Source organism: Amblyraja radiata, chromosome 11 (genome assembly GCF_010909765.2).
Source record: "Amblyraja radiata isolate CabotCenter1 chromosome 11, sAmbRad1.1.pri, whole genome shotgun sequence".
Lineage (NCBI taxonomy): Eukaryota > Metazoa > Chordata > Chondrichthyes > Rajiformes > Rajidae > Amblyraja > Amblyraja radiata.
The window spans coordinates 16,227,552-16,246,967 of NC_045966.1; the positions used below are offsets into that span (position 1 = coordinate 16,227,552).

General features: G+C 42.5%; 1 protein-coding gene across 2 annotated transcripts in view; it reads right to left on the reverse strand.

The window, feature by feature from the left end:
• Positions 1-1,981: 1,981 nt before the first annotated feature.
• LOC116978328 (glutamine--fructose-6-phosphate aminotransferase [isomerizing] 2-like) overlaps positions 1,982-19,416 on the reverse strand; it is a 53,858-nt gene continuing 36,423 nt past the window's right edge. The window contains exons 15-20 of one of the 2 annotated variants that reach the window (XR_004413436.1): positions 19,028-19,142; positions 16,563-16,690; positions 9,697-9,864; positions 4,458-4,619; positions 3,154-3,413; positions 1,982-2,412 (exon numbers count right to left, since the gene is read on the reverse strand). Coding sequence is in view for 1 of the 2 variants with exons in the window: in XM_033029412.1 (XP_032885303.1) it covers positions 3,369-3,413; positions 4,458-4,619; positions 9,697-9,864; positions 16,563-16,690; positions 19,028-19,142 (618 nt within the window). In the remaining variant the exon portion in view is untranslated. Of the gene's footprint in view, positions 2,413-3,101; positions 3,414-4,457; positions 4,620-9,696; positions 9,865-16,562; positions 16,691-19,027; positions 19,143-19,416 lie in introns of those variants that run through there. The other variant, XM_033029412.1, reaches the window with a different exon arrangement.

Genomic DNA, 19,416 nt, shown 5'->3' on the forward strand with positions numbered 1-19,416 from the left:
GCTTTGGCTTGAAGTTAAAAGGCACTACTGCAAATGCACTTACTTCCTGTTTGCACTGTATATTGATTTTAGATAAATCGCTACACTTACGGCTGTGATTTTTGGCCATCTTACTCAGTCCCCCCTCCGCTGAGCAGGTGCAGAGAATTCTTCCCAGCAATGAAAAATAAAAGTGTTATTAGTGTTTAAAAAATGTTAAGAATCTCTCTCCTGTCAATCACGCCCTGAAAGCCACACCTTTTCCGGTGGGAGGGGTTATAAAACCCAGAAGTGTGGGTGTGGCTCAGTCTCTGCATGATGGGGGAGGGAGAGGTCATGACTCTGTCTGAGCTGTGAATCAACTGAACACACTGAATGTCTACTGAACTGTGAGTTTGGTGTTTTGTGTGGTTTTATGGTGGTTTCACCCTGCATAGGTATGAAGCTGCATTTGAATTTGGTGGCCTTGGACCCTGCTTGAAGTGGAATAAAACTGCACTGAATTTGGTGGCCTTGCAACTGCTGAAAGTGGTATGAAACTGCACTTGTATTTGGTGGCCTTGGATCCAGCTTGAAGTGGTATGAAACTGCACTTGAATTCGGTGGCCTTGCACCCTGCTTGAAGTGGTTGGAAACTGCACTTGAATTTCGTGGCCTTGAACCCTGCTTGAAATGGTAGGAACATGGATTTGAATTTGGTGGACTTGCACCCTGCTTGAAATGGAATTTCAAGGAATAGTCATGAGTCAACTGCCAGCCCACCAGTCATAAGTGAGCTGCCAGCAGATCAGGCTTGAGGGACTGAGCTGCCACCCCAAGAACCCATACCAGCACTCCAGAAAGCCCCCCCACTGGCCACCAATATTGGAATTGATGGAGAGGTGGAATATTGCATCAGGGGACCAGCCCTCCCGTGTGAACATGGGACCCAACGGGTCCCACTTAGTCTAGTTCAATATATTAATCCAACTTCCACCTCCCAAAGACTTGAGGAAAGTAAAATTCCTTGCTGATATGGAAGCTATTTCATATCAACTAGAGAAATTGAAAGTCCATTCCTTCATGTTAAGTTGAATTATACTGGGTTTGAGCATAAACTAATAAATCATGTAATATTCTCAAACTGGGTTAAAATCAGTATTGCAGAATTATGGATATCTACACCAAGTTACACAAAATGCTATCGATCCCGTTTCAAAATTTCAAACTTGAGCAACACTCATTTTCTGTTAGGTTTAGATTTGTTAAACTCCACTAGCCAAACGCTCAGTGGAAATGTAACCATAGAGATGATCAAATCTGAGACAGAGAACCAAAAGGTAACTGTCGAGGGTTGAGTTTAGGTCAAAATGACAGTTCCTAGTTTAATAATAATAATAATAATAATAATAATAATAATTTTATTTATAGAGCACTTTAAAAACAATCATAGTTGCAACAAAGTGCTGTACATCACTAATCATTGACAAAAAAAGTTAATACACACCAATAATAACAATTAAAAGATGGAGTAAGTAAAGATATTCAAAATAAAGAAATATTAAAAACACTAAAAACAGGAGCAAAGTCTCATGCATGGTCAAAAACCAGGGAGTATAAATGTGTTTTAACACTGGCTTTGAAGATGGACAGTGAGGGGGCCTGTCTGACGTGCAACGACAGAGCGTTCCAGAGTGCCGGAGCAGCAACAGAGAAGGTTCTATCCCCTCTGAGCTTCTGCATAGACCTCGGTACCTCCAGGAGCAGCTGATCAGCTGACCTGAGGGACTGGGCAGGAGCGTATGGGTGGAGCAGCTCAGAGAGGTAAGGCGGGGCGAGCCCATTCAGAGGTTTAAAAACAAATAACAGAATTTTAAAATGAACTCGAGAGTGCACCGGGAGCCAGTGGAGGGAGGCCAGAACTGGTGTTATGTGCTCCCTCTTTCGAGTTCCAGTTAAAAGGCGAGCAGCAGCATTCTGAACCAACTTACAACTTATGCATTTTGAATGCTAAACAAACACATCATAGTTAAATGATTTATTCTGTTTGTAAGCCAATACCAAACAAAAAATACATATATACGATTCACATCTTCATTGTTTTAACATTAGCTATAAGGTGGATCATAAGCACATGAACATATGACTGCAAACAAACTTCATCCTTGCTTCTTTACTTAATTCAAACTTAAAACAAATCCCCTTAGATATATATAAAATTAATAAAATACAATTTCAGTAAACATGATAAGTACAGGCATATTCAAACATAAAATTTGAGAGGGATTCTTTGTAAAAATCATAAATAATCTAAAAAGCATAATATTAAAAATGGCTACAATTAAAAGGTATTATATTTGATTATCTTAGCTATTAATATTGCACTTTTGCATGTATCCATTCTATGCAGCTTCTGTAAACATCAACTTCTTCCAAACTTTTAAATCAAGATAGCTATTCAATTCAACAAGCTTTATTTTTTCCGTTAGGAACTTTGGTTTCTGCAGCCATACAACAAAAAGAAACAATTTTACAAGACACACAACCAACTCAATTCACACAGACATCCATCACAGTGAATCTCCTCCTCACTGTGATGGAAGTCAAAGTCTTGCCTCTCCCCTGCTCTCCATCCTCTCCCGATGTTAAAGCCCCCGGCGGGCGATGGTAAGTCCCGCGGCCGTTAAGGGTGCGCCGGCGATGTAAGGCCCTGCTCCGGGTCTTAATGTTGGAGCCTCCGGCGGGCGATGGCAAGTCCCGCGGCCGTTAAAGCCGCACCGGGCGATGTCAGTCCCCGGGGTTGTTTTCACCCCCGCAACTCGGGCGGGAGACGCTGCCGCCGCGGGAACTCCGAAAAGCGGTCTCCCACCAGGGACCCGCGAGCTCCTGATGTCACCGTCCACAGGCCTGCAGCTGGAGCCTCCGAAGTCTGGTCGCAGCCACGCGCCACCTCAGCTCCCCACGCTCCGAGGCCGGCCAGCAGGTCGTTCCGGCTGGGGGGCGCTCCACGGTGCTAGGCCCTCCGTGCAGGGAAGAGACTTAAAAGTTTCCCCCACCTCCCCCCCTCCCGCCCCCTCACATACACAGTCAAAAACAATATAAAAACCACAGCAAACTACACATTGAACGGGACAATTTAAAAAAAAAGGACAGACGGACTGCAGGGGCCGCTGCCGCAAGGCGCCACCGTGTAACTACAAGATGTAGTTACCATAGAGGCACTTAAAGTAGTATCCCAGTTACAGTATATTATATCATTTGATTTACATTAAATATGCATATAGTCTAATTGATGAAACCCCAGTGAGATAAATTATAAACTTCATATTTCACCAGAAGAAATGTTAACCAAAAGAGAATTTTGAAGGATGATCTGACATCAAACTTCAATGGGCAAGGTATTCAGATCTTCATTCAACAGTGACTGACTTGGCCAGGTTTCGAGGAAAGTCAACCTAAAATAAGACATTAAATGTAGTTAATGATCACCTCATAAACATTTTCTTTCCTGCTATGGAGAAACTAACATCAACAGTACAAGACTGAGGAACCCTGAAATCTTTGTCATCGATAGTGTGCAACTTCCAAGCCAATGAATTATGTTAAGAAGAAGCAGGATGATGTCATCTCTCAGTTCTACTAATTTCTCTGTCCATTATACCAGATAGGATGATTAAAGGACTTAAGTTGATAAACGACCAACATTATCTGGGAGTTCCTAACTACAACATGTGGTTCTCATTGAAGGTGGGGGAAAAGAGTGAAGAGAGAAATAAGCTTCTTTTGTTGTTCTAAATTGTCCACGAACATCTAAATGAAATGTTTGTTTCACCACAACTTCCTGTTCATGAACATTTGTGAAACTAACATGACTGTTCAATGGGCTAACTCTAAACCTGCCATTACCATCATTATCTCTTAGTCAGAGTCACACAGCATGCCAACAGACTATTTTGCACAATTTGTCCATGCCACCTGAGATGCCCCATCTAAGTTAGTCCTATCTGCCCGCTTTTGACCCCTAATCCTCTAAATCTTTACGGCCCATTAATCTGTCCAAGTGGCTTCTGCGACATCTTCAACATACATGAATAATTCTAGCAATCTTTCTCAGAAGCCATTTTGAGAGTCTAGAGCAGTGGTTCCCAACCTTTTTTAGTTCATGGGCTCTGTAATTGGGCTCTTTAATTTTTATGTAGCCCCCCCGACATTATTAGCGGAAATTGAACCTGTGGTCCCCTAAATCCCCAAATTTTTCTGTGGCCCCCCTGAAATTTGCCATGGCCCCAGGTTGGGAATCACTGGTCTAGAGTATGTCTCTCCCACCACATTTTAATTCAAGTACATAAAATAAACTATTTAATGGCTGATATATAAAGCAGAAACCGTTTATAATCCAATTTAAGCTTTTAAATGAATGGTATTTTGAAAAGCTTGATATTTAAAAATATTTGGATACTTTCACTTTAAGTACATCTCAAGATGTAAAATGAACTCACATCATATCCTCGAAGAACAGCCAAGTGGAATGACAGAAGTTGAAGAGGTATTACAGTTAAAATACCCTGTAAACAGTCAACTGAATGTGGAATTTCAATAGATCTGTAAGCAAATTTCTTGCTCTCCTCGTCATTCTTTACACAGAGTACTATTGGACGGCCCTAAAAAGGAAGCAGATAGAAGTGGCATTAGAAATTTATTTGTGACACAAACAAAAATTTCTAGTTAAATTTTTAGGTTAAAATGCAATATCTTGAGGACCCAGAAGTAGAACTGTTAAAATATTCTGTGTATTTGCATTTGCACCCAGATATCCTGGAGTTATAGCACAAGTACTTTGTGTTTTAATTTGTAATGTATGCAGAATTTGAATTGGAACTTGTACATTGCATGGGACTTTTCTGTCCATGCAATTCAGACAAAGTATTTTCAAAACACCAAGTAAGCATGGGTGATATTAATTTCTCAGATAACATGAGAACATGCGAACAAGTCCCAATTCGAATTCCGTAAAACATTACAAATTAAAACACAAAGTACTCATGCTATAACTCCAGGATAAGCGCTCAACAGAAAACCAAGCCCAAAACCAAAGTATTATCTAACTAAATACACCAATTTACAATAAATGACTTCACATGCAAAAAAAACACAAAACAGATAACTACATATTAATTAGCTCTTTAAAAAAAACTAATCCTGTAGATGTAAGTATATCATTGGCGTTAACAAGTGGGCACCTCCCTTCATTGGTGTTTTGTTGAGTCAGGCCCATGACACCTCGGGAAGGCTCAACAGTTGGTTCTGGCATCCCAGAACACCCCCACCACCCCACCTTGCTCAGACTACAATTACAAAGAAATACACATCCAGCATGTCATAAGTTTTCTTTCTCTCCCCCAACTGACACAATTTCTTCTCCACCAAATCTACCTACTGCCTTGCTCTGCTGCCTCTGTTTGCTTTACAGCCTGACGCCAACTCCGTCCGCGAATTCCTAGCTCTCCAAATAGCGTCGTGGTCGATCTCGCTATGAAACCTCTACAACCCACCTCTACCGGACGTTCCCTTACTCTCCATCATCGTTGCTCAACTTCTGCTGCCAATGCAACGTATCTAAGCCTTTTCCTTTCATAAGCCTCATCACTAAGTTCTCCCAAGGCACCGTCAGTTCTATAAAATAAACTATCTGCTGACCAACTGACCACAGCACTATATCAGGCCTCAAACAAGTAGTAATTATTTCCTGCGGAACAACAAGCTTTCCTCCTAAATCTACCCGCATCTCCCAATCATTGGCTCCCCGTAACTGGCCTGACTCATACCTAGCTGCAAACTTTCCTCCTCTAAATTTCTCTCATGGACAAAATGAATTTCTGCATTCCCAGTCCTGATGCCTACTGAATGTACTCTCCTCCTCTCAATCACTGCAGCTATGCACTTCAAGACCTGGTTATGCCGCCAAGTATACAGACCCTGAGAAAGATGAATCCTACATCCTGATAAAATATGCCTCAACGTTGCCACTTCTGAACACAAGGGACACGCCGGGTCCCCTCCAACCCATTGTTTGAGGGTCTGCGGTGATGGCAGCACATCATAAATAGCCCTGATAAGGAAACTTACATGGCCCGCCTCCATACACCACAGGTCCCTCCAGCTAAACCTCTTCTTTTCTACACTTTCCCAGTTCATCCACTGTACCTGTTCTACAACCAGTTTCCTCCTCTCTGTTGGGGACCTGCCTAACTACACATTGATTTCCCTGTGCTGAGCCCTAAGCCCTGAGCCCTTGCTGCACCCTACCAAAAATGTCTGTATGTCTCAGAGCTGCTTATGCTTCTTCTACTGCCTGCTTTGAGTTCCACTTGGCACCAGATTACTAACTAAAGAATCCTTACTCCCTGATAATTGCAACTCTAACCTCACCTTCATCATCGTTGAAAACAGCAACGGGCACGGTGCCTTACAATGCTGTGTATGACAGTGATCGTAACTTCTACTGAAGTGTGGATGGTCGTTGGCTCACTAGGAGCTCATCTGCTCTTTGACCGGTCTTGTTTTTGGTCCTGCTGGGGGTCCACACCCCCCTCCTCACCTGGCAAACCAGGTGGGGGAGACGGTTTAGTCGCCAACTATCTGACCATGAAGCAGGTAGCACGGGATTACATGGTACCCGTGGCGGGGGGAAATCCCCCCGACCTGACCTGACCGCACCTGAGCACACTTAAACTCCTCTGTTAGGCTAAACAATGGTAAATGGAGAATATCTTTCCCATATAAAGCCACATTACTAACTCACCGTGGAACTCCTAATCATTTCCTAATATATGAACTAACCAATCTCTCTAACCTTTCCACCTTAGAAATTGGCACCTCATATACTGTCAATGGCCACATCAACCTAGGGAATAGCCCAAACTGCAAACACCACACTTCAACTTACCTGAATCCCTGACTTCTCTATCCTTTCTTACCCGTCAGTAACATCCAGAACAGTAACATCCTGTTCAGTGTAATCCAACTTTCTGTTATATCATCTACCCAAACTTTTAACTGGTTTCTCCATTATAGACAGGATTTCTTCTTCATCTACACAGAACTTTTTCTCTACAACCTTTCCTCTTGCCAAAGAAATACACTGATTTACTAGGCTTAATCTTCAATCTAGCCCATTTAAGATTAGCATTTATCTTCTCCAACAATCTTCATGTACAAGCTCCTGTTGTGGTCACCAAGGTCATATCATCCAAAAAGGCCCTGATTGGAGGGAGGCGCAGCCAGTCCTGCCGTCTCTCCCCGCCAACGACCCACCATGATGCCCTAATCACTAACTCCATCGCCCATCTCTAGTCTCTGCCATGCTGTTGTAAAGTCTGCTGTACTAAAACACATTTGGACATCTTGGAAATATGCTTTCAATACATTTATTATTGATCCTGTAACTCTAACTAAATCAAAAGCACTCCAATTAAGAATATGTGGCACACATCCAAATGCATTTGCCAGGTCCAAAAACACTACAAGCAAATCTCTTCTCTCGAGCTTGGCTGTCTGAATCTGGTGCCATATTTCACTAATGTGTTCTAAGCAACCTGCAAAACTTGGGATTCCCGCTTTCTGCACCGTGGCATCTGTTAACCTGTTCCTTTCTAAATAACTTGCCAGCCTCTGTGCCACTATGCTAAAGAAAATCTTGTCTTCTACATTTAGGAGACATATAGGCCTAAAAGACTCTTTCTCCTTGGGAATGAAAATTCCCCCTGCTGTACGCTTGTTATGACCTGCTTCTCCCAAACTATCCACAAGAATCTGAGCACGTCAGGTGCATTTTTATATACCCAGTAAGGGACTCCATTCGGCCCTGGTGCCGAAGAAGCCTTTGCACGTCTTATTACGGCTTCCACTTCCTTCCACTTTGGTGGCAAAACATCTAATGTATACTCTATCTCTCCTAAGAGTGGTATACAGTATCTGGAGGGAAAACCATTTCCCTTTTCTATTCTAGATCCAAGTATGTCCTTTTTGAATATTCCTCTAACTCTTCCTTTGAAGCATTGAACTTTCCACTTTTTGACTAAACATTCTTTAAAAAAATTAAATGGATCTCTATAAAATGCTGGCCTGACTCGCTCCTTCTTCTTTCCCTTTCTCCAAAGGTGTTCTGCTGCCCTCCTCAATAATGCTAACAGATTTCTTAATTCTTCTTGCTAAACATTAATTCCCTCTCTCTCATCAACTGTAGCCTTTCTCCACTGTTTTCTCAACTGTCTCCTCTCCTTCACTAATCTCTTGATTTCTCTCTCTCTCTCATCTAGATGTAAACACCAGCAGAGCCTGCACCTTCTTTATCTCAATAACACCAAACCTGTCCGCACCATATTGATAAACTCTCCCATCTCATCTAACTTGTTTTCCACTGTCCCTTTCAGACTCTCTAACCCCTTTACCAAATCTATATTAAGAGTTTCTCCATTCATTCCTTTCACTTGCCCAAGGCCATTTAACTCTAGGTTTCAGCCCACCGTTCTTCTCCCCGACTTGCAGATTAACCTAAACACCACCTACATCCCCCTCTACAGAATTTGTTCCCTCATCAGCAACAGGGGTAATGATATCCTGCGAACTGTGGTTTTCTACCCATTGCTGGACTTCACTCGACTGACTTCACAAGAAGTACTGCTCAATGCGATTTCCCTGCACTCCCTCTAACAAGCACTTCTTCTTTCCCTGATGAATTCTGAGGCCCTTTGCTGTTGTTACTTTCTGCCAACCACAAGAACAGACCTGGAGCTTCTTTCCCTCTACCACAGAGCCGTTTTCCTTCATTGATGCGCTAATCCTACTCGGTCTTTTCCATTCCATGGTCGGTAGCCGTGGGTAGCTCTAAAGGGGTATCTTTCTTTTATTTGTCGTAGCTTTTTAGCGAGACTGTTTACAATCTACGCCTCTGTTGCAATGAAGTGCTAACTCATAATAGCTCCAGTGGGGTCTTTCCAAGTTGTCACATGGACTTTCCCTAGTTGTCAGCTGCTCTGTTCACAGCAGCCATTAGCTACAAATGCAATTGATGCTTCTGCAGCTGCAATTTCAAAAAACATCTTCATTTTAAATGATTTGAACAAAAGTACCATCTTTGTACAGCATCTGAAATTCTTGGTTCTCCATCCATTCCCGCTCTGATTCTTCCACCCTTGCTCCCTCTAATATTTAAATGAGGCTATATAGAAGCTTGAGAAACACTATTTAATGTTTTGACCAGGTGCAATGTAGCGTTCCGGACTCAGAATTGACTCAATTCACTTCCTATCTCCATTAGGATTCTTTCCAGGCCTACCGTTTGTTAATTTAAATCCCAATATCATTTTGCTTTAAACTATCATGAATTGTTGTTCAACATCTCCACCTCCCTCACAGTGGTCCCCCCATGCCTGATCCTCCATTGTTCTTCCCCCTCCCACACAGTGGCCCTCCATACTCTCATCGACTGTCCACTTCCCACAGACCTTTGTTTTGTTCTTTCATTGCCTATAATTCCTCTGTAACAATGTCTGTCTGTCAGTATCTCTCTACAGGCACTATCTAATTATTTTTGGTTATTTATGATAGACCTTATCGGAAAGTTAGAATTCATCTCCTCATTAACTTGCAGTTGAGTAACATATATCACAATGATTAATACTGCAACATCTAATACAATATCAGATGCACTAGAAAATAAAAACAAGTATTGTCTACCTGTCGTGCAGTGACCTGTTGCATTGCGTTCTGACACTTCGTGTAGCTTGAATCTCTCATGACAATCATTATAACAGGCATCAGCTTATCAATTAAAGCTAAAGGGCCATGTTTCAACTCTCCAGCCAGGATCCCTTCAGAATGCATGTAAGTGATTTCTTTGATTTTCTATCAAGATAATGAAAAAGCTAATTAATGTTCAGAGATCTACAATCAATATTATGATGGGCCTCGCGCGGGCAGAAGGCTTCCCGACGGACCACGGTTGTGGACTGGGAACGCGGACGGAGACCTTTATTGAGGCACCGCAATCTCGATGCCTCCTGGATCGCCGCATAGAAACCCAGGTCGGGTGAAGCGGCTAACATAGCCCATGGCTGGGGCCAGAGTCGGCACCACGGAGGCGTGAAGTGGGGTGTCGACAGCGGTGAGGCCTCAGCAGCAAAGCCTCGCGACGATGGTGCCTGGGTGGTGGTGAGGCGATGGCAACGATGCCTCGTGGGTTGACCCGCAATCGACGGTCGATGAGAGTATGGAGGGCCACCGTGAGGCAGGGGGAAGAACAATCGAGGATCAGGCGTGGGGGGACCGCCGTGAGGGAGATGGGGGGAGACAATGGACAATAGGTGTCCTACTGCCCTTGACAAAGGACAATGGGGACCCGACATGGGGGAACCGCTGTGGGGGCGGGGGGTGGACAAAAGGGGGAGCCGGCCTGCTTTGTAACTTTGTCCGCTCCGGAGGTGGCGGCTATTTGTATACATTGTGTATGCAAGCAACGAATCTCACTGTGCCTTGTCACATGTGACAATAAAGTATTCTTATTCCTGAAGACCCCTATAATTAGGCTCGAATAGCTTTTTCAATTCAATGATTCAATTATACTTTATTGTCACAAGTACCTTGGTACAATTAAATTGTTATTGTAAACAATCTGTTAAAATTATGCAGCAAACTTCTTCGAGGCAGTACACAAAGAGTTGCCACATTTCTGACGCCGACACACAATCAAGCGGCAATTAATACTTACGATTAATAACGAACAGCAAATGCTAGTTTACCAAAAAGATATAAAGGGCTGGAGTAACTCAGTGAGTCAATCAGTATCTTTCGAGAACATGGATTGATGACGTTTCAGGTTGGGTCCCTTCTTCAGTGATTGCAGTGGGGGAGGGGGGGGGGGGAGAGGGAGGAAGAAGGGGGAGGGAGGGGAGATGAAGGGGGGAAGAAAGCTGGAAGGGAAGAGGGGCAGGGGAAAGCCTGGCAAGGGATAGGTGGATATAGGTGAGGGGGGATTTTGATAGGCAGATGGTTAGCAAAAGCCAAAGATGAGAAGACAAAAAGGTGTGAGATAAGGATAGAAGAGTTGCAAATTATGTAGCCAGGGGACGGGATGTAAGTGAATGGGGAGTGGGGGGGTGGAGGGGGGGGTGGAGGGGGGGGAGAGGGAGTGGGGAAGGGGCAAATTAGGTGTGAGTCCAGGCACATGGAAGAGAGGTGAGGTGGGGGGGAAAAAGAGGCAGTGGGGTTCAGTGGGCATTGGCGGACTGAGCACAAGTGTTGGGTAAAACGGTCGCCAAGTCCACACATGGTCTCAGCGATGTAATGGAGGTCACTTCGGGAACACCAGATGCAGTAGGTGAGGTTAGAGGATGTACACATGAACCACTGTCTCACCTGGATGGACTGGTGGGTTGAAAAGCGAGGTCCAGGGGAACTCTATCCTTGTTCCATCTGGGGGGAGGGTGAGCCAGAGCAGAACTACGGGACTCAGAGGAGGTGCGGGTGAGGGATTCATTTATTACAGCAGGTGGAAAACCACATTCGCTAAAGAATGAGGACATCTTGGATGCCTTAGAATGAAAAGCCTCATCTTTGCAAAAGGCAAGGTGGGAAGAGGTGTAGTCCAGATAACTGTGGGAGTGACAAAGTTAGACACAAAATGCTGGAGTAACTCAGCGGGTGAGGCAGCATCTATGAAGAGAAGGAATGGGTGACGTTTCGGGTCAAGGCCCTTCTTCAGACTGAACTGTGGGAGTTGTTGGGTTTGTAGTAAATGTCAGTCTATAGTCTGTCCCCTGTGATAGGGACAGAGAGATCAAGAGAGGAGAGAGAGATAATCCAAGTGAATCGGAGGGCAGAGTGGATGATCGTGGTAAAAATTATGAAATGAGATCTGCACAGGTGCCAAAGGCCTACTGGATCTACCGTTTGCTAACCATTTGAACTCCTCTTCCCATACTGACCCTTCTTTCCTAACTCTCTACCATTGCCAAGAGTGAGGCCATATGCAAACTGGAGGAATATCACCGCTTGGGTAACTTACAACTCCACAGGATGAAAACTTAATTTTCCAATTTCAAGCAACTGTTGAACCCCCCTCCCCAACTCCCCACACTTTTTTTCTTTTCCCCTCCCCCTTCTTTCACCTTTACCCCACCCGGCCTTGCACCAATTTTTCCCTATCCCTCAACCTACATTCCTTCTTCCGGTTTCACAATTTGCAACTCTTCTATCCTTATCTCACACCTTTTTGTGTTTTCATCTCTGACCTTTGTCCCACCATCTACCTGTCAAACACCCTCCTCACCTGCACCCACCTATCACTTACCGGGCTTTGTCCTGCCCCTCCCCTCTCCCCGCTTTCTTCACGCCCCACCATAATCAGTCTGAAGAAGGGACTAGAACCGAAAAGTTACCTGTGCATAATCTCCTGACCCATTGAATTACTCCAGTAATTTATGTCCCTTTTACTAAAACCAATAAATACTTTGTAGCCATTTTCATCAATACATTCAAGACTCCACGATAGATGTACATAAACTTGCAGACTAACAGGCAAATTAAGTTGTGTGATGCAATAAGTAATTATAAAACAGTTATAGACTAAATGAGTGAGCAAAAAGCACGCCACCTGGGAGTTTAAAGCGAGGAAAGAAGAAGTCACTTGCTTCAATTCGGGAAGAAGTATTTTTGTAAGTGATTTGTCGCAATGGAAAATAATTAGGATTTGTGTCATTTACACCATAATCACTGCAGCTATAAAGTACAGATAAAAAGCAACCATATAACCATATAACAATTACAGCACCGAAACAGGCCATCTCGGCCCTTCAAGTCCGTGCCGAACACTTATTTTCCCCTAGTCCCATCCACCTGCACTCAGACCAGAAGCAGAGTGTCCTCCCCTAACTATTGCTGAAATCAATATCATCTGAAAGGGGCTGGAATACAAAAATAAGGAAGGAAATAATGTATAAGCTTGATGTTTTGTGCAGAATAAAAGAGATTTCACTTGGATTAATTCATCTCAAATACAAACTCCATTTTATAAAGAAATGTTAAAGTTCACAATGATACCTCAGCATTTACATTATCAGGAGATATTGCATAACTGTAGCTTATACCATTAGTGCTTGCTGAGTGAGGAGTGAGGAGTGATTCAATCCAGGCTTGATTCAATCACTAAAAGGGATGCAAATGAACTATGTTCTTCACCACGGAAACTATGCTCGTTGCTGACGCACTTTAAAAATTACAGCTCAGGCGCTTATGAACAAATCCAGAGCTCTTTCTACCCCATGCAAAGCAAATTTGAAATGTTTCTTGAAATGATATGGACCCTTAAAATCCACATTTTTAGTTTAGTTTGTTATTGTCACGTACATCAAGGTACAGTGAATAAAATCTGGAAGATTTAATTAACATCTTGGTGACGAAGGACATTAAGTATCAGGATACAAAGATGCAAAATGGAGTTGGAAAACAAGTTACGGTAACCTAATCTTAGCAAAGGGGATCAGAGCAATATTTTTCTCCCTACTTTTGCGGAATACGTAAACAGAATATTCAACTTGGGATAAAGCAAACCAAAATAATTTAAAATACTTCTCTAGAAATAAAAAGCAATATGGAATCACTGGCATTGATATGGAGCAGCTACATAAAATATGACCACAACTAGCATGGCAACGAGCAAGAAATGCCCCAAAATGTAGGGCTATCATGAATATATAGTAAATTTATCAGTCTTGGTTAATTAAGCAGCCTTACACATGGGCCTAGCTAGCATACATCACAACATTGAAATAAAACTAACATAGTTGGTAAACACAGTATTGGCAGAAGTTTATATTATTGGTGAATAAGTGGACTGGCAGCGAGTAAGGCACATAGAATGTATTTATATCTAAAAAATATGAGGAATCAGCAATAACCAAACAATGGACTGAAAGTTCAAAACAATTTCAAGGAGAAAATTGAGTTGCCCCTAGCAGGATGAAACAGAATGGAAATATCAGCGTCAGAAAAAGTGAAAAAAATGTAATTAATTTGTGCCCTGATAATCATCAAATAAGTATATGTTATGTCCTGACAAGCATATATGGAAAGAAAACGTATAAACATAGAAATCTTCAAAATATATTGGCTATTTTGATCAAAGGAACATCAATTATTAAATGGATTTTATCTATTTGAAGGACACAGGGGAAAAAACATAACATCGTCTTCAGCAATTGATTAAAAACCATGAACAAAAAATATTATAAGCCAAGGAAATAAAATAATAGGAACTCATTAAAAAGTTCAACTTTAAAAGAGGCAAGGTGGAACCTAGCAAAATATGCAAGATTACAAACTTCAAGATGGTTATTTAGGTCCTTCTTTGCCACTGTTTAACAGTGTTTTAAATTTAAATGAATGTACCCATTGTGCAATATTAGGAAACTAAACAGTAGTTAGTATGAAAGTAAGCATGCAGGTACAGAAGGCAGTGAAGAAAGCGAATGGCATGTTGGCCTTTATAACAAGAGGAGTCGAATATAGGAGCAAATAAGTCCTTCTGCAGTTGTACAGAGCCCTAGTGAGACCACACCTGGAGTATTGTGTGCAGTTTTGGTCCCCTAATTTGAGGAAGGACATTCTTGCTATTGAGGAAGTGCAGCGTAGGTTTACAAGGTTAATTCCCGGGATTGCGGGACTGTCATATGTTGAGAGAATGGAGCAGCTGGGCTTGTACACTCTGGAGTTTAGAAGGATGAGAGGCAATCTCATTGAAATATATAAGATTGTTAAGGGCTTAGACATGCTAGAGGCAGGAAACATGTTCCCGATGTTGGGGGAGCCCAGAACCAGAGGCCACAGTTTAAGAATAAGGAGTAAGCCATTTAGAACAGAGACGAGGAAACACTTTTTCTCTCAGAGAGTGGTGAGTCTGTGGAATTCTTTGCCTCAGAGGGTGGTGGAGGCAGGTTCTCTCGATGCTTTCAAGAGAGAGCTAGATAGAGTTCTTAAAAATAGCAGAGTCAGGGGATGTGGGGAGAAGGCAGGAACGGGGTATTGATTGGGGATGATCAGCCATGATCACATTGAATGGCAGTGCTGGCTCGAAGGGCCAAATGGCCTACTCCTGCACCTATTGTCTATTGTCTATTGGTTCCAGCACTGAAATAGCTACTTAATTTATTAGTCATGGCATTATCCCAACTCTGTCCAATGTTCTAACTGCACACGTTCTTTAATATTCAGATTCAGATTCAGATTCAACTTTAATTGTCATTGTCAGTGTACAGTACAGAGACAATAAAATGCAGTTAGCATCTCCCTGGAAGAGCGACATACAATATGACATAAATAAATAAATCTATTTACATGCATACAGTCATAGTGTTTTTCCTGTGAGAGGAGTGTCCGGGGGGGGGGGTGATTGGCAGTCACCGAGGTACATTGTTGAGTAGTGTGACAGCCGCAGGGAAGAAGCTGTTCCTGGACCTGCTGGTCTGGCAACGGAGAGACCTGTAGCCCCTCCCGGATGGTAGGAGGGTAAACAGTCCATGGTTGGGGTGAGAGCAGTCCTTGGCGATGCTGAGCGCCCTTCGCAGACAACGCTTGCTTTGGACAGACTCAATGGAGGGGAGCGAGGAACCGGTGATGCGTTGGGCAATTTTCACCACCCTCTGCAGTGCTTTCCGGTCGGAGACAGAGCAGTTGCCATACCATACTGTGATACAGTTGGTAAGGATGCTCTCGATGGTGCAGCGGTAGAAGTTCACCAGAATCTGAGGAGACAGATGGACCTTCTTCAGTTTCCTCAGGAAGAAGAGACGCTGGTGAGCCTTCTTGACCAGAGTTGAGGTATTGTGGGTCCAAGAGAGGTCATCGGAGATGTTGACCCCCAGGAACCTGAAGCTGGAAACACGTTCCACCTCCGTCCCGTTGATGTGGATGGGGGTGTGCGTGCCGCCCCTAGACTTCCTGAAGTCTACAATGAGCTCCTTGGTCTTCTTGGAGTTAAGGGCCAGGTTGTTGTCAGCGCACCATGCTGATAGGAGCTGGACCTCCTCTCTATAGGCCGACTCATCGTTGTTGCTGATGAGGCCAATCACCGTTGTATCATCTGCATACTTGATGATGGTGTTAGTACCATGTACAGGTGTGCAGTCGTAGGTGAAGAGGGAGTAGAGGAGGGGGCTCAGCACACAGCCCTGTGGAACGCAGGTGTTCAGGGTGAGGGTTGAAGAGGTGTGCTTGTCTAACCTAACAGACTGGGGTTAGCATTTATCAAATTATCTTGAAATAAATCCACCATGTTTCAGTCCAAGCAATTAACAACATGCAGCTTGGCTTTGCAGAAGAATTCATTGGTATGGATTGAAAGGGGAAAAGCACATGTGAAGAAACTAAATAACACAATGGTCTTTTCAAATGAATGACTTTTGTAATAGATTATCAACGCCATTTCTCGCTACAAATGCTGCCAGATTGTCAAGAGCATTTCCATTTTTTATTTCAGATTTATAGCAGCCTTTGATTTTTATTGCTAAACAAATTAGAAGGAAGGATTTTTAAATTGAGGTTCTACTTACTAAAGCTCCTTCAAGGCAAGTAGCATAATGATAGCCACGGCCCATGACTAGGAGTGATTTGTGCTGGAACATCTCTTTGGCCAATTGTTCAATCTTTTCATCCAAGGACAGAACTTCTTTGATCAAATCTAAGAGGAGTTGCATGGAAATAATAACAACGGGTTAATGAATGAGGGCAGTTGTGAGGAAAATAGCAGTAATTATATTAGTTCAAATTTAATTATCTATATTCATCAGGGACCTGCAACCAAAGCAATATGTGTTAATCCTGACTAAATTGGAGCTGCTAGGACTTCAAAATGGGGTAAAATTTCAGGGTTGCTGGGAGATTTGGTCAATTTGGAGTTGCTCTCTGCAGAGCTGGGACAAGCTGTAGAGAGGTGCCAGAGTGTCTGGAGCTTAGATACAATTTGCAAGCAAAGAATGGGAATATCTGCAAACCCTGTCAATTAGGTGCAAAATGCATAGAATGGATTGGATGGCTGCAAACCAGACATACACATTGTAAATAATTGTAAATAATGTTGCAGAGTTTGACTTTGCCAAGTGTTGATTGGATGAAGTGTTGAGCCTTGTCTGGGTTTTCTGTAAATCAGGGTACATGTTTCTTGGTTGGCTTCCTCCGTTTTGAATACAATGCATTGAACTGTTGTATCATTGGGTTAGGGGAATGCCTGTTATGTATGGGGTTAATTGATATCTGTAATTGGGTTATTAAGAGACCACCCCCGTGTGGTTCGGCCCCTTGAGGTCCCGGGACATATAAAAGTCCGTGATCACGATGCTCAGCATCGATCTTCTGGGAGAGCGCGTTGGACTGCGTGAACCTCTGGTGCGTTTCTGTCTGAGCGAGGCCTGGGGGGCTTGAACAGGCAGACACGAGGATCAAACCCGCGGTGGGATAGGTACAGTAGTTGAACTGTGCCGCGCTTTTGATAAAATAAAATGTAGTTGTTTCACGTGCTTGATTCAGTCTTTTTACTGAAACTAGACTGGGGGAAGCTTAGAAACGAGCAATTATCATATGCATGCAAATATTTCATAAAAAAAAGTCTAGGAGCCATTAAACTTAAGTCAGTATATTATAGCCATGTCTAACATTTTTTATATTTTAGTTTTTATCTGTCTGGACTTTTGTAGGTGGGATTTGATACGTAGAAGGCGTGTGTCTATTTTTAGAGACTAGCGCAGACTCATAGATTAGGAGTCAGTTGGGTCTCGGAAGGATGGTGAGAATACAGTTTTTTATCATACACAACATGATCATGACACACACAAGTTAATGAGATGACATGCTTTTACAAGAAGAAACTTTCATATGATTTATATGACATGAATGGAACAACGATTGAGAACGGAAAGTGGCGGATTAATTCTTTGCTATGTACTACTTCAATAAAAGACTAATTGATCAAGAAACAACGTTTGGAAGATTTGTTTTTACTATCTTAAGTGTGTCGTGAGTGCGTAAACTATACCTCCTAACCATCACCGAGGAGTAATGGCTATCGGTTGGACTTTGAGAACGTCGTAAAGACTGCCATTATAAACAGGTTTCCAAATAATATAAAATTTACCACAGAAGAAGAGCATATTTCATCCCCCCTCCCACCCCCATCCCCACCTCCCCTGAAGTTCTATACCAGATCTTTCCCAGAATAGAACTGATCACAATGGCCTTTTCTTCCTTTACAGTCACACAATTTCCTCTGCCTCAAACATTTCCTGGTTCAATGGAAAACTATTTAATTTCCCAATTACTGACAGGAATTCCTCCCCCCAAACTATAAAATGGATTGATAATCCTTCATTACCAAATTCCCCAAAGTGAATGCTTTAGAACACTTCTTCAGAAGTGCAATGGCATTAGATTACCAGTGCAATTCCCCACGTTTGATAGAATGGACACTGACTGATGCGAGTGGTTATGGTCCCAGTTGAGTGATGGTGATGATGACCAATCTATCTGAAGGAGATGAATGGGGATAGAAGAAATAAATAATACTGGAACCGGGAGATGCAGAGCACTAAAGTTGCTGGAACTCTGAAAGAATGCTGGGAATGCTCAGTAGGTCAGGCAGCTTTTGAGGGAAAATAATTGAATCCCCAATCTAAATATTTTCACCCCTTGTTCTTATCTTTTAGGTGTGAATCCTCCTCAAACGTGATAGAAATGGCAAGGCACTGGTGAGTAGGAGGCCAAAATTTAGTTCAAGGGAATAATCCCCAATTCTTTGGGATTTGGGGCATTTTGGGATAGAAGGTCAAGAGATGATCACTGATGAAAAGCAAGAGGAAAGTCCATGGTTTCCCAGCTGAGCCAATAGAGACAAACAACCGTTAAAACTTGGTTCAAAAGAACACAGTAAAATAAAAAAATAAAGCTAGTTAATCCTCGACAATGATTTAATAAACTATTGGCTGGTTAAATTTCAGTGCACGGTTTAATATACAATGATAAGCACCTGGTAAAAATTGAAGTCCAGCAATGATGTCCTTTCTCCTTTTCTGCATTGAGATACGATCCTCAGACATCATGAGGCCAAACATAATCAAGGAAACAAACTGGCTTGTATAGGCCTGTAAATAAGTTAAAATAAACAATTGTCGGGAGGTTCACAATTATGTTTTTGTTAATATTTATAATGTCTTAAAACATTGTGTGGTTAGAAGGATTATCAAGCATCGTTTAGCACTATAAATTCTGTTTGATAATTAACTCGAATTTAAAGAACTTTTACCATTTTATTTAGGGAATCTTTTACAATGCCTTTTGCATGGTGAGCAAAAGGCATTAATTTTTTTTCAAAGCAGACATGGCAATGCCAAATCGAGATCCAATCTGAACAATACT